Source organism: Phyllostomus hastatus, unplaced genomic scaffold, assembly GCF_019186645.2.
Source record: "Phyllostomus hastatus isolate PE091 unplaced genomic scaffold, TTU_PhHast_1.1 phas_scaffold_55, whole genome shotgun sequence".
NCBI lineage: Eukaryota > Metazoa > Chordata > Mammalia > Chiroptera > Phyllostomidae > Phyllostomus > Phyllostomus hastatus.
In genome coordinates, this window is record NW_025334035.1 from 5,868,045 (window position 1) to 5,891,969 (window position 23,925).

A 23,925-nucleotide genomic window follows, 5' to 3' on the forward strand; every position below is an offset into this window, starting at 1 on the left:
GCCTGCAGTGAGTCTCTCAGACCAGGGTTCTGTTGGAGCACGTGCACGTATGGGCAGTCCTAAAATCTCAGCCTGGGCAGGGATAGGGAGGAAGCACAAGGTCATCTCCATCACCCCTCAGTAGTACTTAGCAGATGGTAGTACCAGCACCCCTGTCTGGGGCAGGAGGGGCCCCTTGGTGGTGGCTGCTGACAGATTCTAGGGTGCCTGCAGCCATATGCCCCTCCTTTTCCTGCACCCTAAGCCATTGCAGTCAGCCCCCCCAGGAGAGTCCCCTTCCCCCCAGTGCTGGCCATTAGCAGCTCCCACCTAGCTCAGACCTCACAGACTTTGGTGGGGAGCTGTGATTCAGTCAGGAGAGAACTTGATAGGTGAGGCTCAAAGGGGCACAAGTGGACCAGAAGCACATCCAGGCTCCTGTCCCATGTCTCAGGTGCCTGCCGGAGACCCCTACATCTCCTGTGGCAGGTGAGCCTCTCCTGCTCCCACTGGCCCTCTGGGCAGGGGTCTGAGAGCCACAGGGCAGCAGCTCCTGATCTCTGGCTGGGTGAGGGGTGGGGAGGTGGGTACCTCAGGTACGGGCTGGAGCCCCCCCACCCACACACGTATCCCACTCAGCCCATGGCCTTCCAGGAGACCCCACCCAGGGTCCTGTGCTCCTCACCTTCTCCACGGCAGCAAAGCGGCTAGCGAGCTGCTTGCGGAGATCAGCGATGTGGTGGTCACACTTTTTCATGTCTTTCTTGAAGTTCTCACGGAAGTTCATTAGGGGCTTCTCTACCTCGCTGTGGAGCTGTTGAGGAGAGCATGGGGGACATCCTCAGGACCCCAGGGTGTCAGCTACAAGCACGTGAAGAGGGAGGATACTTTCCCATCCCTGCAGGTGGGTGTGGGGACTGGGGCAGCAGCCCAGTCTGACAGGAAGGGTACAATCCAGTAGAGTCGTAGATGGTGGGAACCTCCCAGGGCCTGCCGGAAACTCACAGGCCCCTCGAGTACACTGTGCCCAGGGAGGGCTTGCTGGCAGGCTGGTCTGCCTGGAGACTGGCTCTGGTCCCAGCCCACGCACACTCTGAAGGCCAGAGAAAGAGGTTTATGCTCTGAGAGGAGCAGGTGGTATTTTTCAAGCATTTTCCTTTTATTTTATTCCCTGTCCCCCATTCCTTTTTGAAAGAGCCTCTCAGTTCCCCACCGAACCCCTGACTTGACTCCTACAGCCCCCACCCGAGTGGGCTCCTGGGCCCTCCTGACTCGGCCTTCCAGCCCCTGGGCCGCCACCTGCCCCAGAAGCGCCCGTGGAAAGCACAGCTGAACTTCCCTGGTTGGATGATCATCCCCCCTCCCCCCAGCACACATCACTCTGGGATTCTGTGACTTTTCTCTTCCTCCTCACCAGGCTCCTGTTACCCGAACTTTTTTTTGGGCGACCTTGAGGACTTAAGGGTTCCCAGTTCTACAGAACCGATTACACGTGACTGAGCACCAAGTGGGCAGGAGCCTTGCTGACTGGGCCACTACTGTGTCCACATCTGGCTGGAGCTGGTGTGGAGTGAGGGCCCTTTCGCTACATGGGGGAGTAACAAGATCTTCAGAGCCCCATGCCCTGGGAGACAAGACTATACAGCTTTGTTGTTGGGTGGCCTTCGAAGGCCAACAGGGAGCAGGCCACTGGAGTGCCCCCGAGTGCCCCTCTCCTCCTCACGTTAGCTGTAATCGTCTTCGTCCGCTATTATTTTTTGAGCCCAGGCAAATTTCCTTATACAGGAAAACACCCCCACCTGGTGGTGGCAATTTGCAAGATGCTACAAACTGGAAAGCTATGGAGGACCCTCAAACCCCTTTCCCACATGCTTCAGGTGTTTGCTGAGGAGCTCGTGCTGCTCAGTGGCACTGGCAACCTGCTCCGAACTGGGGGTCTGTGAGGGTGAACTGGGCAGACTGACTCAGTAGCTCTGGGGTCTCCTTCTGAGCACCTCGAAAGAGAGTTGGTTTCTAGACTTCACTGCGCCCAGGAGTGACCTGGAAGGGCTTTTCAGATCCCTCGGGATTCCTGGGCCCAGCCCCAGGCTCTGTCCACAATGCAAAGTGCCTCCCCAATTTCCGAATGACATTCTGAAACACAATGCTGCCAGCTGTCAGCAGCGACTCAGTCCCACGGATCCTGTCTCTATATTTTAAGTACTTCTAAAAGATGTAATTTTTCAAAAAAAGTTGACTGGGTATCTTTCCATACTCATTTTAAACTGCCAAGTGTCTTTGTTTAGCTGGAGTCCCAAGTCCTCAGGAGCCGGTCCTGGTGGGCTCCTGACTGGCCTGCCCTAGAGGGGACGGGCTGTGGGGTCCACGCTGCTTGCCCGTGTAGAACCCCACGCTCATCCTCCTCCCCTCTGCACCCCACCCTGAAGACAAGAGGAGACATCTCAAGATGCAAACAGTGTCAGAGACTATCTGGCCCAGGGTTTTTCCAACGGTGGGCAGCTAGGAGTGGTGAAATCAGTTTAGCAGATCAGGGACAGCTTTTTGATAGGAATGGACCAGACATGAGGAAAATGTTAATGTGAAATGCACTGCAGGAAGAAAGACAAGCCCTGTTTCATGAATTGTGTGTGTCGGCTCTGTACGCATGTGCCTGTCTGCATGTGCAGACTGGGTGTGCACACCTGCGTGTTGTGGGGGCCATGTAAAATGTATTACTGTGGGTCTCCAACAAATAGGTTTCCAATGAAAAAAAATGGAAGCTCAGGGATGCGAAGTGACTTGCCCAAGGTCAGGAAGCTCATTGGTGATGGCGCTGACTTAAACTTGTGCTTCCGGGCCCCCACGCCGCCCCACACTCTTCTGACTGCATGCATGGCCTCTAATCATGGGAGAACTAGGTGTTCTCCCATCACAAGGGATTTTTCTGTTCTCCCTTCTTCGGCAGAGCCAGGTATAACTTCCTCTGTATTACAGAGCAATCACTTCTTTTCAGCAGCCTGTTGCTGTTAACAATGGCTTCAGCTAGCAGACTAGAAAAGCCTGAGAGTCTGCCTTAGCAAAACCGCACTTCTTAAAGAGCTCCTACTCCTGACACGGAACAGTGGAACTTCAATGAGCCTTTTGGGGCAGGGCTTAAAATGGGTTTGGGGCACAAGGAGCCCTACTATCCACGGCAAACAACACATCCTGGGAGCTCCTTTCTTTTCAGAGAATAGCCATGCAACCCCTGGGCTGCCTTGGCGATTGCCTAAGGCCACTGACACTGACCACTGCCGGAAGCAGTAGTGGTTATCAGAGAAAAACCTGGTTGATGTTGACATTCTTCCAAAGGTTTCCATCGGCAACTTCCTGTACCACCCAGGACTGCCCCTAAGAGAGGGCAGAGAGCGCCTCAGAACAGCGCTTATGCTTTAAACGCCATTGATCTCTCTGGAGAAAGGCCTGCGGGCTGAGCACCCAGCTCACTCCGTGCTCTCCATCGCCTCTCCAGCGGCTGAGCCCTCTCAGCTGGGAGGTGGCCTCCCCTACCCCTTCTTGTGTGAGGCGGAGGTGCTGTCTGGCAGGGTGGTTGATAAAGGTGAGAGATGAGTTCTATGCTGCATGTAACCATCGAGAACACTTACAGGACTGAGATTCTATGATACGGCAACAAATACTTATATTTCAGTGCTTGTTCTCAGCTCCTGGCTGGAGTGCCTAAGACCTTTGTGATTTTCTAAGTGAAAAAGTGCCAGGGTCATCTTTTGTTTTAATATTTGGTCAGTGACCTGGTTCCTGAATCCCTTGGAATTTCTTGGGTGATAGGAGCCTCTTTTGTTCTAATGAGGTGACTCCTGGTGGACTCCCAAATTGCTTCAGGAGGGGCGCTGGTCAGCACAAAAACCAAGCCACAACTGGAAGCTCAGAACTTTCAGCCCCACTCCCCAACCTCCGGGGAGGGGAGAGAAGCTGGAGAGTAATTTAGGAATCGATTGTGCCTGCGTGGTGACGTCTCCCTAAAGATCCCTACACTACAGTATCCAGGGAGCTTCTGGGTTGGTGAACACATCCAGGTGCCATGAGGGTGACACACCCAACTCCACAGGGGCAGAAGCTCTTGGGCTCAGGACCCTTCCAGACCTTGCCCTCCGTAGCTCTTTATCTGGCTGTTCACCTGCATCACCTCATATCCTTGAATCTGCAATATACTGATAAACCCAAGTAAGTGTTTCCCTGGGTTCTGTGAGCTGTTCTAGAAAAGCATCAAACCTGAGGAGGGGGTTGCAAGAGCCCCCGATTTGTAGCCAAGTCAACGCAAGTGTAGGTAACTTGGGGACCCACTGCTTGCAACTGGCAGTCTTATGGGGCTAAGCCTTACCCTGTGGGGTCTGATGCCACTTCTAGGCCGTTAGAATGGAATTGAGTTACACTGCAGGACACCCCACTGGGGTCAGAACTGGCCACCGTGGAGAAAACCCTCTGGTGCCCAGAAGTAGTCAGTAAAAGGAAGTAGAGAAAAACAGAGTGTCGGAGAATGTTTGGTCAGCTGAGCACTCTATGAACAATGGAAAAGCAGGGGTCCCGCTGAAGGGAAGTAAATGCCCCTAGGACCGGGGACCCAGCAAGAGGCCCTTTCAGAGGCGCAGGCAGCTCCCAGCCCCACTGGCTCCGAGGGCAGCCTTCCCGTCCCTCTCCCATTCAGGCTCCAGTCAAAGGAGGGCTCTATCCCCAGAAAACAGACCTGCTGGGGGCTGGGACAGAAGAGAGACCTACAGGGAATGCTACTCCCAACCTGAAGCCTAAAAATAGCTTGCTGCTGCTGTGTATATGAGGCAGACGCAGACAAGAGCCTAATCCACTGACCTCCCTTCTCTCCCGGAGCTTGAGCGGCAATTTCCTCCTGAAGTGTTTGGGGCCAGAGATGAGTGTGCTCCTGTCAGCCAGGAATTCTCACTCCCACCTGGGTGTCAGCTGGCTCTCAGGGTACTAACATCCTTGAACAGTGAGGAGGTAGTGTAGCACTGTTTCTCCTTCCACCCCTCACGCATCTCAGCTACTTGAGTCATTCCTTCTGCTCTCTGTGTGCAGGGAACTATTGTGAGAGGTGGTGGGGAGGTCCAGCACAAGGCCAGGCTCCTGTCCTCCAGTGCACATCCGTGGAGACCCCAGTGCCCAGAGTTGCGACTGCTCTGGGGAAAGCACCAGAAAAGAGACAGGACCCATGAGCACAGAGCATGGAAGCCCCAGGAAGCAGTAGCTATCGCTGGGGGGGATAGTACCATCCAGTAGTAAAGGAGGTAGTGTGTCCCCTAATTTAAAAATGGGGGCTCAGAGAGGTTAAGCACTTGGTCCGAGTGGCCTCTCAGGCCCTGGTGCCTGCCTGGTGATGGTGGGAGGGTGGAAGGAAGAGTGTGGACCCCGGGGGGCCCAGGTCACTGGGAATCGTGCTCTCCCAGGTCTCTCTCCCTTTTAAGAGCAAGCATGTTTGTGGGCGCCCCACCAGCCATGCACACTTGAGTGTGAATTATTTCACTCAGACACTTGGTTTACTTTTCCCCCTGAAAAGTGGCTAGAAGCCTAAGAGAGAATTTGTGGGTATGAGCCAGGGAGTGGGGAAGAGAGGGTCATTTGGAAACACGGAGAAACCCTGAGAGAAAGGGGGCTTGAAAGGAGTAAGGAGTCGAGAGGAGATGGTGGGAGGGCACCATTCATTCATTGCTTCAGAAAACAGTGACAGTGCATCCACCATGCGCTGGGCGCGACCCTGAGCACCGAGTGCAGAGCGAACAGAACAGAACTTCAGGGTCATGGAGCTTGAGTCTTTAGATCCAGTGACAGAAGCCTCACTTACCTGGTCTGAAATTTCGTTAAAAAAATCAACAAAACAAAACCGAAAAAAAAAAAAAAAGAAAAAAATTTCTCTTAGCATAGTGCAGTCTCTCGGAACACCAAGAAGTAGAAAGTGCATTCTTTTGAAAGCCCAGTTGGCTTCCACCATTCACAAGTTCACCTGAGGAGTTGAGCAGACTCTGCCCTCCTTGCAGAAGGATGCTGGGGAGGCTGATACTGGCCCCAAGTGCTAAATCTGTAGGGATTTTATGAGTTGGTTGCTAAAGACAGTCAGTATTAAAAGTTAAATGATCTCACCCTGGCTGGGTGGCTCAGTTGGTTGGAGCATTGTCCCATACACCAAGAAGGTTGTGGGTTCAATTCCTGGTTGGACCACAGACCTGGGTTGTGGGTTCGATCTCTAGGGTACGGGAGGCAAGTGATTGATGTTTCTCTCTCATCAATGCTTCTCTCTCTCCCTACTCCCTCTCTAAAATCAATAAACATATCCTCAGGTGAGGATTAAAAAGAAATTAAATGATCTACATTTAAAATTACTAAATTATATTAAAAACAAGGGTCCTAGGTTCTCAGCATGCATCACTTCCTCATGATGTTTTACTACCACCTGTGCCCTTGATGGAAACTTCTTGCTCCTGACACTGCTGTGCTGTATGGTCCAATGCAGTGCCACTGTGTATCTCTTTCCAGCTCTTGGAGCTCACATCACAGAATCTGGTCAACACTACACAGGGGAGAGACAGCTGGGAAGACTTCAGCAGTGCACCTCCATGGAAGACCAGCCTACAGAGGCCAAGGGAAGTGGTTACCTTGGCAGAGAACTTGAGGTGAACTTCCGCCTCATCTGCGAGGCTCTTCTTCACCTGCGCCCACGCTTCTCCCAGGGAGCTGCAACACAAAGCAGACTGTCAGGCTCGCAGACAGTGACTGACGCCTGAGACCCCCAAGAGTCCGGAGGAAGCATACCACCCTGGAGGCTGGGGCTTGGATGGGCAAAGGCCAGGCACAAGACAAACCTGATCACTGCGTTTCCACCCAAGCCATCCCAGACCGAGCCAAGGAGCTGCAAGAATGGACTGTGGTAGACCGGGAAAGTCATCCAGAAACACAGAGAACTTAGGGGGTGCAAGCACGGTGGGGTGCATTGGCAGGGAAGGCCTCCAGAGCAGGCTGACTGCTCACTCCCTGCCTTCCCGTCAGCCCTCCCTGGTTTGCTGATGAGGTATGAACACCTGCTGGTAAATCACAGAAGGAGGACAGATGCCTTCCCAGGGCACAGCCCTCCTCACATGGAAGGCGCCACATAACCTGCTTGCAGGCCAGCCTCCGACAGCCTGGCTTCCAGGAGGAGCAAAGGAGGGCCATCTGGGTTAGGGACCTCCTGGGGATGCCTGTGTGGCAGAGCAGGCCCTCCATCATCTTCAGCAGGGGGGTGGCCCTCGCTGGCACCAGTTCTGAACTGTGAGCCCCAGTGCTGCAGACAGCTTTACCGGAGAATGGCAGGTCCTCTGCGCCAAACCACTTTCCACTCCAGGATGCTTCAAGTAGGAGCAATCTCCTGAGCTCCCTGGACTGCAGGTTATTCGCAACTCCGCAACCTCACCAACCTTCCAAATGATCCCGAGACCTCGCTCGAGACCTCTACACCCAGCCAGTAAACCCAGGCTAAATGTGCAGTTCACTTCATTTTGTCAAAAAGCCACTTCCCCAGAGAATTCATTAAACTCAAGTGGAAAAGCTGATTAAAAGAGAGCCTGCTGCAAGCCTCCTGGGCTTCGCGGAGAAGCCAGCAGCTCTGAGAATTACCCAAGAGAACAGAACTGATCCCTCTGATCATGGCCCAGGCCTGTCTGGTTGCGGTGCTGGCTCAGGCTGAGGTGGGTGTTTATGGGAGATGACTGACTCATTTTATCTAGGAGCCTGCTGGCAAAGAGGGGTCCCCTTGGGTGCTGTCAGCCAGGGAACCCACCAGAAAAGAGACAGAGTGAGAAATGGGGCCACCCAAGCTGTTGAGATTTCTGTTGGACTCAGATTCCGAGCTCCAGAGAGCTGTGTGAGGGCAGCTCGGGGTGGCTTGGCTCCTCACCTGCTCCAGGAGGAGGGCAGCAGGTCCAGGGCAAGGTGTGGAGGGGGTGGAAGCAGAGGAGGTCGTCACACAGATGAGGGCATGCAATACCAGGTCCAGAAACAGACTCACATATGTGGGTGATCGATGTGCAACAAGAGTGCCAAATTATCTCAAAGAAGCACAGTCAGTCTTCTAACAAATGGTGCAGGCATGACTGCACATCTGTAGGGGAAAAGCATCTTGACCCTGACCTCATGCCATACACATGGCCTATCTCAAGATGCATCACGGACTGAAAGTGAACGTCACTGCGGTACGCAGCTGACAGATGTAGTCCGGTCTGAGGAGAGGAGGGAACCTGACTAAAGGGGGATGGAGGTGGAGGGGTCGTCCCTGCAGCTGAGCCACACTCGAAGAGCCCACCAGGCACAAAGGCCCTGGGTAGTACTGGGAATCCACACATCCCCCACCAGCAGAGCACGTGGTCAGTAACTGGTACAATGACCACTGTGGTTGCCTGAAAGGGTCATCTGAGGGCTATTAGGTGGACAGGAGGAAGCACAGTTTCAGGATCAGAACAATGTCCTCATCCCCACCTCCAGGACAGATATTCACAGGTGGGAGGATGTCACTCTATACATTTGACTGGTCTGTCTAAGCCCTGAACAGCGTGGCTCAGCTGGTTGAGTGTTGTCCTGCAGAGCGAAAGGTCGTTGGTTTGATTCCCATGTCAGGGCACGTGCCTAGGTTATGGCCCAGTCCCTGGCTGGGGTGCATGTGAGAGGTAACTGATCAATGTTTTTCTCTCAGGTGGATGTTTCTCCCTCTGTCTTTCTCCTTCCCTTCCCCTCTCTCTAAAAATAAAATAAATAAAATCTTTAAAAAATGGGTCTGAGCCAGCCCTAATATTCCAGGCCTCTTGGAGCCACTTCACAATTTAGAATAAAGCAATTTACAATTTTTTTCATTTGAAGGGAAATCTTTCAGCTGATGAGAGGTTGACAAAAAGAAAAAAAATAAAATCTGAGCTATATTTCTGTTTCAATATACAGTCTGAGGCATGCCAAATCAAAATGCATGACACTGTCACAATTATCACTCAGAGAAGACCCAAATCCCATTTCCTTTCCACGCAGGAGAGAAACACTGAAGGCAGATGAACAACCTAAGTCTGTTTACTCACCAATGTGCACATATCCTGTGGAATCTAATTTGGACCCAGTCCTCAAGTGGCAAAAACAGCTCGAGTCTCTGCATTGGCACCTTCCTAGGCTGCCCCTCATTTCTAGGCTCCAGCATTGCACTTTGAAGGTTTCAGGGTGGACTGGGCTACTGTCCAAAGCTGTGTGTAAATGCAAAACAGCACCGCTGCACACTGTGGTGGGGGCCCACTAGGTCATCCTGCCCCCGACAGTGCCTGCTGGAAGCAGTGTGTGCATGGGGCTAGTGTGCCTGTGCAATGGTGAGGGGCATGTGTTCACCCCCAGGTTGGCGGTGAGTGGTGTTGATGCACATATGTGAGTGTATGTTGTTGTCCTAAGTTTGTAGGTGCATGTGTGTGCAGCACGGTGGTGCAGGCCTGGCCCGTTCAGCTGGGAGCATATGCTGTGCATATTGGCAGGATGCAGTGTCCTTGGTGGCAGCCCAGGCTGAGGAGGTGGAAGTGGGAAGACTCTGGGGCAGCACTGGTGTTGCAGGGCATGGAGATGCCTAGAAAAGCCCCCTGCCCAGGCTGGTAGGGCAATTCCGATATGTTCCTGCACTCAGCCCAGTGCATGGAGCAGAAGCGGCTGGAGGTAGCCTCATCGGTGTCTGTGGAAGAGACACTGGCCCTGCAGGGCCGCCCTGTGACCTGTGGCCAGCAGGTTGGTGAAAACCACTCGGAGGCAGCCTGCTGGCTGCACCGTGAGCCCATGCAGAGGCCTTAATTAAAGCCACATTTGGTTGGCAAAGCCCTGTCCCCTGAGGGATTTCAAGCCATGCGAGCAGATCTGGACTTGTTTAACATCACAGCTCTCTGGCAGCCACAACTGTCCCACGACAGAACGCCCCCTTCCTCTCAGAGGAGATTCAGACATTGCATTGGAGGGAGGCTGGACCAGGCGGGGGTCTCAGGAACCCTTCAGCTCTGACTTCCTGAGTCTTTGTGTTTATTATTGAGTGGGAGTCCCATGACATAAAAGCAAGCATTTTAATGAGGACAATCCAGTGGCATGTAGTATGTTCACCATGTTATGCAGCTACCAGGTCTGTCTAGTTCCAAACCTTTTTTTTGTTGTTGTTTTTTAAAAGATTTTATTTACTTTTAGCCAAAGGGGAAGGGAGGGAGAAAGAGAGGGAGAGAAACATCAGTGTGGTTGTCTCTTGTGTGCTCCCTACTGGGGACCTGGCCCACAACCCAGGCATGTGCCCTGACTGGGTATCGAACAGGTGACCCTTTGATTTGCAGGCCAGTACTCAACCACTGAGCCACACCAGCCAGGGCTGAGCCATCTTATTCACCCTGTTATAGACTGAATGTTTGTGTCTCCTTAAATTCTCGTGTTGAGGCCCTCACCCCCAGTGCAACTGTTAGTTGGAGACGGCCCCTTACAACAGAAACTGAGGTTATGTGGGGTCATAAGGGTAGGGCCCTGATCCCACAGCATTGGAGCCTTCATAAGAGGAGACACTGAGGCACCCGCTCTCTCTCCTTACTGGGAAAGGCCATAGCCAGAGGGTCGCTACCTGCGAAGAAGAGGCAGGCTCTCCCCAGACACCAGCCCTGCTGGCACTGTGGTGTTGAGCTCCCAGCCCCCAGAACCATGATAAACTAAAGTTCTGGTTTTTAAGCCCCCCAGCCAATTATATTGTGCTGCCACAGCTGAACAGATTTGTACACCCTGCCCCCCATGAGAAGAAACCTCGTGCCCATTAAGCGGTTAATCCCATCCCATCCCCCCTCCTCCCAAACCTAGGCAACCACCAATCTTCATTCTGCCTCTATGACTTTATTTTGGACATTTCACATAAATGGAATAATATAACATGCAACCTCAGTGTCCTATTTCTTTCACTTCATCCATATAGTAGTATGGATCAGTACTTCATTCTTTTTTAAGGCCGAATAATATCCCATCCTATACCCAATATGGACATATCATAACTTGTTTATTCATTCATTCTTTGATAGACATTTGGGTTGTTTCTACCTGTTGGCTATTGTGAATTGGGCTGCTATGACCATTCATGTACATGCATTTGTTTTCATATCTGTTTTCAGTTCTCTTGGGTATAAACCTATGAGTGGGACTGCTGGGTCATACAGTGATTCTAGGTTTAGTTTTTCTGCGGCAGCGCCAAGGTGCTTTCTACAGTAGCTGTACCATTTTATATCCCCACTAGCAGGCCAAAACTCACTGTTAATAAGACAGAGCAGAGAAGGCTGCAGTCTTCCCTCACTAGGGATCCTTCTGTGGCTGGGAGGGTGGGGTTCAGCCTCCCCAGCCCAGTCCCACCCAAGGAGGTCTGGACTGTTCAGCTGGAAGGGGAGGGGAGCCTGGTCCCGGGCCACAGGAGAGAACTCTACATAGGGGGATGGATGCAGAATCCTCTCACACCCAGTTTCCTGCCAGCCTGCTCTCAGAGAAAGGGGAGCAGGTGTGGGCATCTGGGGGCTAGTGCCCAGCTCCCAGGGGACAGGGCAGAGAGGGGCCAGACACACTCCGGCATATGGCAGGAAGCCCCCGGCCACAAGTGTGGGAGTGCTAACCTTGAACCTGCGTGCCCACAGCTGGAGTCCTGGGCACCCACCTGGAGCCAGACTTATGGAGACTTCCCTATCCCATAGGCCCATGGCAGCAATCAGTGGTGGGTGGAAATGGGTCCCCATTCCTGAGTGCCTCCTCTCCCTCCCCATTCCCATCACCATCCTCCCCACTCACCCTTCCTCCTGTGCAGCCAAGGAGCTCTGGGAGAGCTTAGCTAAGTTCTTCGCGTATTCTTCTTCAATCTTTATCCTGCAAAGGGAGGAAATCCCACGTCAGCTCTGCAGTGCTAGACTCTGTGTCTAACCTGCAGCCCTGCCACTTCTTAACCAGGTAAGGAGACCATCGGACCATAAGCTCTGAAAGTACGTAGCTCTGGTCTGTCTGGCACATAGTAGGTGCTTAGTAAATACCTGTTGAAGGAATGAATACATGAAATAGTCTGAACCTCCTCATCCACCAAATAGGCTGTTCCCAGCTGTCTCTCCAGGCTGTGCAGACGAAAAGCTGTCATCTGCACGGCCCCTAACGCAGGCTGGATACACAGGGGACCCTTAAGTGAATGAATGTGACTCGTGACAGGCCACAGGGACGCCCAGTGCTGCCTTCTCCCTTCTAGCCCCAGAGCTCTGGGTTTAGGCCCTCCAAGTTGGCATAAACAGAAGTGCTCCTTACTGTCTCCCAGCCCCCAATGGCTGTAACTGTCAAGCCTGCAGGGCATGAGTATTTCCATGGAAACCAGGCAGGGCCCAGACTGGCTGATTCTACTTCCCCAGAGAGGGAAGCTGCCTTGAATTTGGCTTCCAGGCCCCAACACTCTTCCAAGGCAACTCTCCGGGGGGTGTTTACCATCACTTGGCAAATGGGGAGAACTCCAGAGACATTCCCGGGGCTGCAGCGCTTGCTTCCTGCCTCTCAGAAGGACAGCCTAACCGAGTCATTATTAGCTCATGATTCGGCACTGAGAGACCCACAATCTTGTCCCTTCTGGCACTGCTTCATACTCAGGGGCCTCTCTGGCTGTCCCCAGGTCTTCTGCAGTCACCACTTCCTCTGTTCACTCTGCCTCAAGCCCCGCCCTTCTCGGGGTGAGAGGAGCAGCCAGCCCACAGCTTCCAGCCTATAGCCAAGAACTCTCTCTGGAAGGTAGATCTTACCAGGTCGCACTCTTTGCTGCAAGTCTCCAAAGGTCTCAAGGACAACCACATACCCCAGGCAGGAGGCCCATCTGCTTCCAGAACATCACCCCTAGTGCCAGCGCCTGCCTCATCTGCACCTCCTGCCCACCTCCTCATGCTGAGGCTGCAGCCAACCACCATCACTTGCCCCCTTCCTTCACCTGTCCCCTACCCTGCGTGCTCCCCACTCTGCACCTCTCCTGGCTCTGACAGGTCCTCCCTATGAGACCATAAGGTGGACTGAGAGAAATTATACATCTCAGGAAAGATAAGAGTTCTCAACTGGCAGTTTCTAATTTATTGCAAACCTGATATTTTTGCAAAAGTACAAGCCATAAATGTGTTCAAACTACAGCTTTTACAACCATTTTCCTATTTGCCTGTTTTATGCTATTTTTTTTTTGCACCTGAGCTATGCAACCTCTCAATTCCTTACCAGTTTAATGGGTCACAAAATAAAGATTTCATTATACAAACAGAAAATGGGGCTAGTAAAAGAAGAGGTGCTTTAAGATGCCAAAGAATTATTACTTGCTTGTTGTTGTTATAATTACAAAAGAAATATTTTAAAATGTATTGCCAATTACTACAAATATTTCCAGTGTACTCTGGGAACTCCAGAAAGGAAGTTGTGTGTGTGTGTGTGTGTGTGTGTGTGTGTGTGTGTGAAGGGGGGTAGCGTATGTGTTGGGGGGGGCAGGTGTGAGTGCATGTGAGGTGTGTTTACCAGGGTTTCAACACTTGGAGAGAGGGAGACAGAAAAAGAACTTCTTTTTGTAGCTTTTCCTATTTCCATCAGGCTGAGTTCATTGTCTTCTCACCTGGTTCATCTAAACCACTACTATAGTCCCTGCACTTTTCAAGCTCAGTTTCGCTGACTCTCCCATTGGACTGAGCTCCCTGAGGCAGGGCTGGGAGTGGGGAAGGGGAAGGGGGTGTGGTTCTGTATGCCCAGGTCCAGGACACAGATTTGGTTCAAAGATGAACAGAAACGTAACACTCTCCTTTTTTTTTCATGCAAAGGGACAGGGCTCCAGGAGGGCCACATGGGTAAGTAGAGGAGCCAAGTAGTCTGTGTGGGGACAGAAGGGAGTGGTGGAGACTGAGGCAAACTGGGGATGTAGAGCCACTTACTGCTTTCTCCAGAGATGCTAGATATCCAGATCTTAATGTACAAATCTACAAATTTAAAAAATGTTGGTTCAAATCTTTAAAACCACTGCACAGGCCACACAACACATTTGCTGGCCAGATCTGTCCTGAGGGCCATGAGTTTGTGACTCCAGTCTCAAGTTCCCCTTGGTGCTAACCACACCCAGCGCTGGGTGTGCAAGGCTCGCTCCTGCTGCTCTCAGTTCCCTCAGGCTAAGAGGCCAATGCAGGCACTGTCACCAGTGCCCAGAGCTGGGAGGGCCCAGGCCTCACCTTTCCCGAATGAATTCCGACATTTCCTTCTGCATCTGTTTGCCCTTCAGTTGCTTCTGCAGCAGCAGTTCAAACCCAGCCACGGTGCCGTTGCCTTGGGGGTCCTTTTTATCGGCCTAGAAAGAAAACAGAAGCAGAGTTTTGGTGACTGCTGGGAACAGAGCACAGGGAAGACAGACCCTGAGGGGACCCAGACAGGCCTGGCAGCCTGAGAGGGAGGACAGAAGTGCCAGCCTTGGCTGCCCTGACTCGTGACACTCCTAGTGCCCTGCTCCCATGTGCTCTCTGATGCTCAAGCCCTTACTGCTGCTGCCATCCCACGTCCATGCCCCTCATCCTCCCACCCTGCAAAGAAGAGGAGAGGGGCAGGTGGCCAAGAGCACAGGTCTGATCCCCAGTGGCCTGATACTTTCAATCAGGTGGCTGCTGAGGCTGGCTTGATCCTCTGGGGAGTCTTGGCATCCCGACTCCAAGCTGCAGCAGTCTGCGCCCTTGGGTGCGAGTGCCCCTAACCCTAAACCATCCCATCTCCTGTCAGCTTCCTGCACTGGCCAGGCAGGAACATCTTCCAATGTGCATTCATAGAAGATCACAGTGGCTTCTGGAGAGAAAGTGGATCGAAGGGAAACCAGAGTGGGAAAGGGCAGGCGGCCAGCACCGGCATCCCAGCTGGGGGACCTCAGCTACAAGTGCTTCGCTCACTCCATGCCTGGGCTGCTTCATCAGGGACACTGGTGACATAATGGCACCCTCCACATAGGGTCACTTCAGGACAGATACGTGGAAATGGCTCAGCGCATATTCAGTACTCAGTAAATACTATCTACTATTTTAACTGAAAGTCAGGACTCAGAAAAGATGGCCAAGTCAATGAAATGGAAACTTAGTACCTAATTTGCTTTGCAAGCAAATACTCCTCAAATTTCAAAATTAAATGCTTTTGTTTTGTTTCACATGCACTTCTGGAATATGTCTTTCTGCTCTCCCCCAACCCCTTCGGATACCCGGTCCTCTCCAAGCCTGGCCTGCCCTGCTGGACACTCATCACAGCCCTCACAGCCACAGGACCCTCAGAGCTCCCAGGTCCCGACTGGCACCTCCTCCATCACAGCCTTCACACACTAGGACTCCAGGGGCAAATGCTTTGATATTTAATGGAAGGAGTTAAAAATGTGCCCTTCGACACCACAGAGAGGTGCAGGCGCATCAGTGGCAATCCTGGCCCCGGGTCGGCTCAGCCACCGGGTGCCATGGTCAGGTCTACGACCCTAGGTTGCGTCCTTGGGCCCCGCCCCTGAAACAGGAGTGGGCTACATCACTAAGATCCCAGAATGGACATTTTAAGGGAGGGGAATGGAACGGGGCCGGTGATGCCTGGAGAGAACCCCTGTAGAGCAGATGGAAGTTTTTATGGACACCCTGTGGCGTTCCCTCCCAACATGCGGTCCTCACCTTGGCAACCCTCTGACTGCACTGTGGCACCTCTCGTAACAGGGAGGTCACTACCACCGGAGTGCACCCTGTCACCGTGGGGCTGCTCTGGCCAATTAAGTCTCTCCAGCACATTTAGGATTGGTGCCTTTCATCATGTAAATGCTACATCTTGTTAAAGAAGCAAAAGAAAAATTACCCAAAATACTGGGCCCCAGTTTGCTCCCACATAGGATGAATAATATGCTGAGCGATTCTCCACCCCGGGAGAAACCAGCCTGAAGAAGTAGGCTTTGCTGACCGCGTGGGCAGAAAGCTTTCTCTAAGAGGAAAGGGCCTGGACAGTCAGGGAGACAAACTGCTCGAGTGTGCCTCAGAGTCCTTGCAGACCTTGAATGAAGGTGAGGACTAACTCACATGTGGTGAGCTTTTAGATGCTGCTGAATACCTCCACACAACCCCCACACGCCAATCCCCAGGCCCCTGGGGCCCATTCCAGGGGCTCCAGCTACTCTCCCCTGAACGCTGTTTCTTTCCTTTTTAGGGGTGAGGTCTCCAAACCCAGGTCCTTTCTCCATCTCCACAGCTCCTTCCTGGTGTCCTGTGCCCACCTGCTAACTTGCACCCCTGCTGGTTCACGGTCCTCCCTGCCCGACACACAGAAATCAGATCACATCACATTTCTGCCAACAGCCCTCCAGTATCTTCCTGCTGCAAACAGAATAAACCCCAATGTGCTTACAGGGCCTGTGAAGTCTTGTACTCTGAACCCTGCCGACCCTCGCCTCTGAGTTCCCCCACCCAGGCCTCTCTGATGCCAAAGCCAGAGACCCTTTTATAAAGTTTGCTGCCTCTGCACAGACCTCAGAAGACCTGGAAGAAACACAGCTGGGCCAGCAGGAGTTACCCCTTCTGAGGGCAAGAGGGACCACTGAATATCTAATGCATAGTGATTTTGTAAAAACAAAGAAGCACTTTTATCCAATACTTGGTTAGCAAATCTGAGAAGGGGTGATGATCCATTCGGTACCCCTTTGTGAAAAAATGTTTTTATTTTTTAATTTTACTTATTGTTCCTTAATAAGTTTTTGCCAAAGGTGGTGTGTGTGTGTGTGTGTGTGTGCGCGCGCGTGTGCGCATGTGTGTATACAATTTGGGCCCTGGCTGGTGTGGCTCAATTCGTTGGAGTGTCATCCTGTAAACTGAAAGGTCACCAGTTTGGCTACCATGGAAGCCATTTAAGTGTGCAGGTCAGTGGCCTGGAGCAGCTGCCATCCCACCCACTCCAGAGCTCTGTGTATCTGATGAAACGGAGACTCTGTGCCCATGAAATAATGTGCAGACGTCCTGGAACCACAGAATCCTCAAAGCTACAGATCCTGGAGCCCTACCTCCTGGTGACTTCAATGGAAATGAGGAGGCCCAAGGGGTAAAGCCCTTGTTCAAGGTCACCTACAAGTGTGACAGAGCAGCTTTGGAACCCAGATTCATTTAATGAAGTTGACTCTCGCCTCCTGCCTTTACTGAACAGCAGAGAAGGCGGCCCTGTGGTGTACCTGCTTTCTGCCCATGGTGTCTGGATTCCCACAAATGAAAACCCCGCCAATTCTCGGAGAATTATGGAACAACCTGGATTCCAAGAGGCCCTAAGTTCCTGCCTTGTATGCTCGATCTGCCACCAGTCCTTTAGGTTCCAACAGGAGAGGCCCCCCTATTGCAAACGCCAAGCCCCTCACGCCCCTCCTGGGTGTCCACTGGTGGTCTTCAGGGCCACCGTGAGGGGCAAACTGAGCCACCACTTACCCAGAAATAGTCACAATAACTCCACTCTGTTGGTTTCAGCAGCTGCTGCTCCGGCATCGTGTCTGGGTGAGGGAAGGTCACACAGTTTATCTGCAGGGCACAGAACGGGGAAGAAAACGACTTGGTGGGAAGCTTGGGAGAAGTGGGGAAGGCTGTGCGCCTGCAGCACAGCACTAGAGAGGCCTCCGTTCAGGGCCGGCTCAATAGAACACACACGGGGATCTTGAGATGTTCCAGCAGCCGACATTTCAAATGGGGGACAACCAGTACTCACACCTACCCAAGAGCTGCTGGCTGACTTTGGTACAAGCTCTCTGGAGGGCAGAGTAACAGTTCCCAACAAAGCTGCAAGCTTCCAGAGCCTTTGACCCAGCGACTGCATTCTGAAGTGTCTATCATACAGATGTATTTGCACAGGTGTGCAGTGACGTGTGGACAGAGTTTTCCACCATGGCACTGCCTGCAATAGCAGAAGGCTGGACACAGCTCCACTGCCCATCAGCAGGGCAACAGTTAAACAAAGCATGAGGCACACAAGCACCCATGGGAATCGTACCCGTGGTGATAGACAGAGAAGGTTCCTGTGGCTTGAGGAGGAAGGTGTGTCAGGACAGACAGTGGGGTAGGGGCAGCAAGGCATAGAAGAATATTTATGGTACACCACCATCTGTGTTATTTACATGCAGAGTACTTCTACAGGCTAATTACACCATTTGCTTCCAGGGAAAGGAATTACGTGGCTGAAGGTCCAGGGTGAAAAGTGACCCTGTGAATTTTATCTCATAAAATGTATTCTACAAACAGAGAGGTTAAAAATTAGAATCCAGGTGCAGGCTTGGAGAGTGCAGTGCGGAACTACTGGGGCCTGTCTCGGGCTTTCCCACTCTCCCTGTTCGGTGGGAGTGGCTTTGCCACTCACTGGTCCTGCTGATGTTGCTTTAAGCATAGGCCCCCTCCCATGGTGCCAGCTACTCTGTTCTTTGTGGGAGCCGCAGGGCCTCGCTGGGCCTGAGCCCTGTCCGTCTTGGACCCTCCATTGCAGCCCAGCGTCTGCTGAAGTGGGGGCTGTCACACAGTCAAGGCAAGAACAGGACAGCAACCCCCCGGGGTTCTGAACAGAAGCCACTGACTCCAATGTGGCAGCTCTCACAGCAAGTGAAGGGCCTGTGGGTCTCAGAAACAGCAGCTCAGTGGTGGGAAAATGACCAGCCTCCACTTGGGGAAGGGGTAGGGGAGTCTAGGGAGATCGAGCCAAGGGGCGGATTGCTCCCGCCTCCTGTTACAGAGCCAGAACGAGGAGTCCAATGTTGTCAGGTTAGGTGGTGACCCGAGAGAAGCTTAACATCGGGAATCTCCTGTGAAGTGTTTCAAATTTGAAATGTTGGCAAATTAACTCAAGGCAAATAATAGCAACATCAACAATGTAAGCCAAAACAACTCCTATGCCAGCTGAGTCAGGCCCATGGGTTGTTTCAGGGGCTCCAGGGTGGCGGGAAATAAATCTAGCCCACCCCCAACCCTGTCCTGGGAGGAGAGCATGGGCGAGTCCAGCCAATGAAAGGAGCCCCTCCTCCTGCATGCTGATACCTGGCTGAAGTCCCGGAGGAGACTCCCACTCTGGAGGGAAGCACGACAAGGTAGGAAGGGTCAGGGGTGTGAATGACCCTGAGATCCCCGGAGATGAGCAGTACCAAATTCCACCAAGGTCGAGGGAAGCCTGAGGCACCCCCAAACAGGGGGGAGAGTTTTCTTGCAACACTGCACCCACAGTGACCCAAGGTGTGGTTCGCCTGCAGGAGCCTGCATGGGGCAGTGCCACCTCTTATGCCCAGGAGCAGGCAACACCCTCCCAGCCCTCCTTCTGGTGTGATGCCCCGAGGCATGCCCCAGGGGGAGTCTCCTCCAGGCCTCTGACCTCGGCTGTGGTGTGGGTCTCTCTTGCAGCAATCCTGGAAGCCAGGGGTGGAGCCCACAGTTTCACAGAGTCCTCATTTCCTGTCTCAGCTAGTCTCGTTTCATCAAATAATGGCGAACACGGTCCATCTTTAGTTTACTTGATGATTCGTCCATGAAAATTTCAACCCAACTTAGTGATACATTAACTGACATTCTATTGGGTATCAAGAACCATGGAAGTTGGAGGCTGAAGGCACTTGGGGTGGTATAGTGTCTTCTCTAGTGCCCTGTCAGGGATCTGGAGGCAAGGGGCCCCCCAAACCACCCCATAGCAACCCCTGAGGAAGAGCCAGCTATGCGGGGGGGAGAGGAGATCAGGGAGGATATGTCTCATTCCTCTTGTGGCTTCTGCCATTCTGTGGGGACTGGTCCTTGGATGGACTGGTGGGGGTTCCCAGGGTGGCTGTTCCTGTCTCTTTGGGCTGGTTTGGGGATTTCTCACTCCCAGCTCTCCAGATCCTCACAAAGCCCTGTACCCCCTGCTGGGCATCTTCAGAACTGCACTCTCTGCCCCCAGGAAGCAGTTGTAACAACTCTGGAATTCCTGCAGAGCCCTTACTCCGGCACCCTGCCTAGAGCTCTGCAGGCATTCTCACTTCATCTTCTGAGCAACCCCACTCACTGTATATGAGGAAGCCGAGGATCACAGGATGACAGTGTTTGAATGGAGAGGACTGACAGCAGAGCTCAAGTCTCAACAATGCTGGCTGTGCCTGGAGCACCCGCTGTCTGCTTGCCTCGCAGGATGGCCGCTTGGCGCCACACACTGCACCACGTCTTCCCAGCACCATGTACATGTACATTTGTAATTACTCTACTTGTGATTGTTTACTTAGCATCTCCCCTCCTTGCCAGACTGTCTGCTCCATGAGGCAGGAAGACCACTGTTTCCTGCTGTCTCCCTTGTACCGGGCACAGCACAGGCACCTGATGACACTCGGCAAATGCTTCTCAATGCAATGACCACAGGCTAGATGCAGAAGGCATAGTGTCTGCCCTCCTCGGTGTTACAGCCTCGTGAGGAAAGAGTACAAGTAAGTAAGTAATTGCCATACTTTGGGATGAATCTACCACTGGGATAAGCATGGGGTGCTGGGACTATGTGGAAGGGAATCTCAGAGGGAATGCTATGTAAGTACTAAGAGTCAGACAGAGGGTGGGAGGGGAAGAATGCTGCAGAGAGGAAAAGGGCCCCAGCCTCTGGGGCGCACCACATGGTTGGGAACATGCTGCTCCATGTGGCTGGGGGTCACAGTCAGGGAGCAGATGACACTGAGGTCACAGGGGACCATGCTGGCATGGGAGCCGTGGAAGTGTCTGGCCAGGGAGTGACGTGACCTGGCCACTCCTGGGTGAGCTGCAGCGTAGAACAGGCACTGGTGGGAGAATGCAGGTGACCTCAGCCGCTAGGGGAGACGCTGCAGGGACCAGTAGGTGTAATGGTGGCTTGGAGCAGCGCAGTGAGGTAGAGAAGCAGCAAAGTGTGGGATAGCCTTTGTCGGCAGACCTCACAATACCACGAAGTAAACTCATGGCTGTCTACTGGGGTGACTCTGCCCTGCTCCCCTGCAGTGGGGGCATCTGGCAACCCGGAAACATTTTTGGTTGTCACACCTGGGGAAGTGTTGCTACTGGTTTCCAGTGAGCAGAAGCCAGGGATTCTGGTAAATAACCTACAGCGCACGGCACGGGGTGACTTTGTCCCCCTCCATGCCCACAGCAGAGTTACCCAACCTGAAACGTCAATAGCGTTGATGCTCAGAGCCCCTCAGCTGACAGACCTGGTGGACAGACAGAAAAGAGGGTGCGTGGGAGGGTCAAGTCCAGGGAGAGGGAGGCTGTGGCAGTGGAGGGGGATGAGGACAGCTGTGGGGCATGCTGGTGTCCTGAGCCTTTAGAGCGAGAATGTTCATTGCAATGACCTAGTGTGAGCTCAGGCACAGGTGAGGAAACTGAGGCACTGAGAGGTTAAGTCCCTTGCCCATGATCATGCAGCTCAAAAGCAGACCATTTCAGGAGGCAGCTTCTGCAGCAGGGGCAGGGTGAGGTGTAAAAGTACAGGTCTGGGATCCCAATGTTCCCAGCTGTGTGGCCCTGGGCAGGGTATGGTTCTATGCCTCAGTTTCTTCATCTGTTGATAGGGTGATGAGAACATGAGTGTGAACTCAGCACTTACTAGTGCCAGGCTTTGTGTTAGGTGCTACCACACACGGACTCTGTCTTTACACCCTCCCTGTGGCACAGATGTGGACACAAGACAGAGACACAGAGAGACCCGTCCCAGGCTGCTACCCGGCGGACAGGCCCTGTAGCTGCCACTGTGGCTTCAGAGCCTTGGTGTGCAATCACCACACGACATCAGTCCCATCGCCCCCACCTCACCCAGTAAGTGGAGAGCCAAGTGAGCCCCCCACTATTTGTGCGTCTTAAATGCACACAGAAGTGGCAGTGATTATTGTTGTTACTGTTTGCCCACCCTCTGGTTCCCCTCCTAAGCCAGGTTTTGAGCCTGCACGAGCCAAGGGAGCCAACCCACTCTCGGGCTCATTGCCTGGGGGCCATCAGAGCCGCCAGAGCCGCTCCGAAGTGTGTGTGATGGAGCCCGGTGGAGTGACTGCCTTCTCCCAGCTCTGCTGTGCTTGTGTCAGCGTGGCACAGTGGGGACCATACTGCTCCCGTCTCCGGGTCTCGGCAGTTTCAGCACCTGGACGCCTGTCTACCCACTTGGAGGGGACACTGATGCCCAGTACCCACCATCCCCAGGCACAGGGCCGATGAGTGTGAGGGGGTCCTTCTCAGCCTGCATGTCGGGGTTGGGTGGGCTTTGGAAGAGCCTTGGGAGGCAGGTGGCCACTCCAGGCAGAAGCTATTTGCTTGCTGTCAGGAACTCCCGGGAACTCTATTCTTAGGAATTGTTCTCTTGCTTTTTAACTTTAACATCTTCCAGGAGTTACCCCGCCCATAGCAGCCCTGCCGTGGCTGTAATTTGTGCACCACGTCACTTGCACAGAGCACAGTCTACCCCCTTCATCCCACCCCTGCCCGCCCTGCAGAAATGGCTTCTGCATCACACAACCTCCATCCTTCCACCAGCTCCCCAGAGAGAAAAGTGAGCTGTGAAACTGACAGAAAGGGGGACCCAGGGGGAACTTTGGCTACATCCAAGCTTTGGAACTTCCCAGATTCCAGGCTGGGCATCACTTCTACTCATGGGCTATCTACGTTGTCATGACAACAGCCCAGCTGTGGCTGAGAGCCCCAGTTTGCCGCCCAACCAGTGGGCACTCCGAGGGAGCCCTTACCGTGAGGGTGTTCTCCTTGCTGTGCTTTCTGCCTGGTGATGAGGATCCCAGATTCTGGAGGGAGAGACAAGAAGGATCATCAAAGCTGTTCTCCATATTGGACACTCTTTTTCCTTTTGCGCTCTCTGAAGGTGCTGGGATTGGTTCAAAGCTTCGTGCTGGGGAAGTTTGGGGATGGTCAGCCTGCTGTTAACTCCTAAGTCACCATATTCTGGGACAGGGCAGGAGGGAGTACCCCTGACCCTGCGCTGCTCCTATGCTGGGCTGACAGCTCTGGGGAAACTGCTCCAGACCAGGCTGTTCTCTTCTCCGTCTGTGATTTGGGAGTTAACCCCTCAGCTGCCCTCTGCTGGTAAGTGGCTCCGTGTGCAGCTTGATGCCTGAACCTGCAGAACCCACTGGGGAGCAGAGAGTTAAGGTAGACTGCAGGCCCCCACCTCCTGGCATGGAGCATTCAGAACCTGACATCTTAATCTGAAGCTTCAGGGTCAGACAGATCAAACCCCACAGGTGCGCCCTGCGCACTGGGCGCTCCACCTCTCCTTGCCGCTCTCCCGCCCTGAAAGTCAGGAGTGGGGGTTGCTCAGCGGAAAGCCGCGCTCCAGCTTTCGTCTGACTTTAAATTGCCTTTTTGTGTCTTCCCATCACCAGTAAGAAAACCAGGGTCCCGAGTACGTCCGAACACATGGCCCTTAGCAGCTGGCCCTCGTCTGAGGATGGTTCTGGCACAGAAAATTGAGGACAGCCAGCGGAAACTGCCAAATTGGTCATAGGGGCCCATGAGCCTAAGGGAAGGGTCAATGCACGGCCTTCACTGTCGCGCTGTCAGCAGTCACATTAGGGACTCAAGAGGGTTTCCAGGCAGGTGGGTGCTGTCGGCTGCTGTCCTGAGCCACACAATGGCCTGGGAAGCAGCTCGCCCCTAAGGCACTGCCTGTGGCACAGTATGTGAGTCCTTATTCTCTCTGTAGTGGAATATAAGGAAGTGGCTGTCAGGATTTTACAGGTAAAGTCCCAGAAAAAGCATGGAGGGGTTTCTCCAGTGAGCCCTGGGGACCCAACAGCCCCCCATCCTGGCTCAGCCCTGCTCCTGCAGGCCAGCCCCACCTCAGGAACTGCTAATTACCCATCTGCTAATCAGGCAGCTCAGGGAGCGAGCCTGCCTGTCTGCCTGCTTCCAGCCACCTCCTTCCCCCCCTCTCTTCCAA

The 23,925-nt window shown here is 53.2% G+C and overlaps 1 protein-coding gene across 7 annotated transcripts in view; it reads right to left on the reverse strand.

Annotated features, from left to right (window-relative positions):
• GAS7 (growth arrest specific 7) overlaps nt 1-23,925 on the reverse strand; it is a 208,254-nt gene that overhangs the window by 11,437 nt on the left and 172,892 nt on the right. For all 7 annotated transcript variants that reach the window (XM_045824043.1, XM_045824045.1, XM_045824049.1 and 4 more), the window contains 6 exons: nt 22,718-22,771; nt 17,460-17,549; nt 14,226-14,341; nt 11,800-11,874; nt 6,618-6,696; nt 665-793 (listed from right to left, as the gene is read on the reverse strand). In XM_045824043.1, coding sequence (XP_045679999.1) covers nt 665-793; nt 6,618-6,696; nt 11,800-11,874; nt 14,226-14,341; nt 17,460-17,549; nt 22,718-22,771 — 543 coding nt within the window. The remainder of the gene's footprint in view (nt 1-664; nt 794-6,617; nt 6,697-11,799; nt 11,875-14,225; nt 14,342-17,459; nt 17,550-22,717; nt 22,772-23,925) is intronic.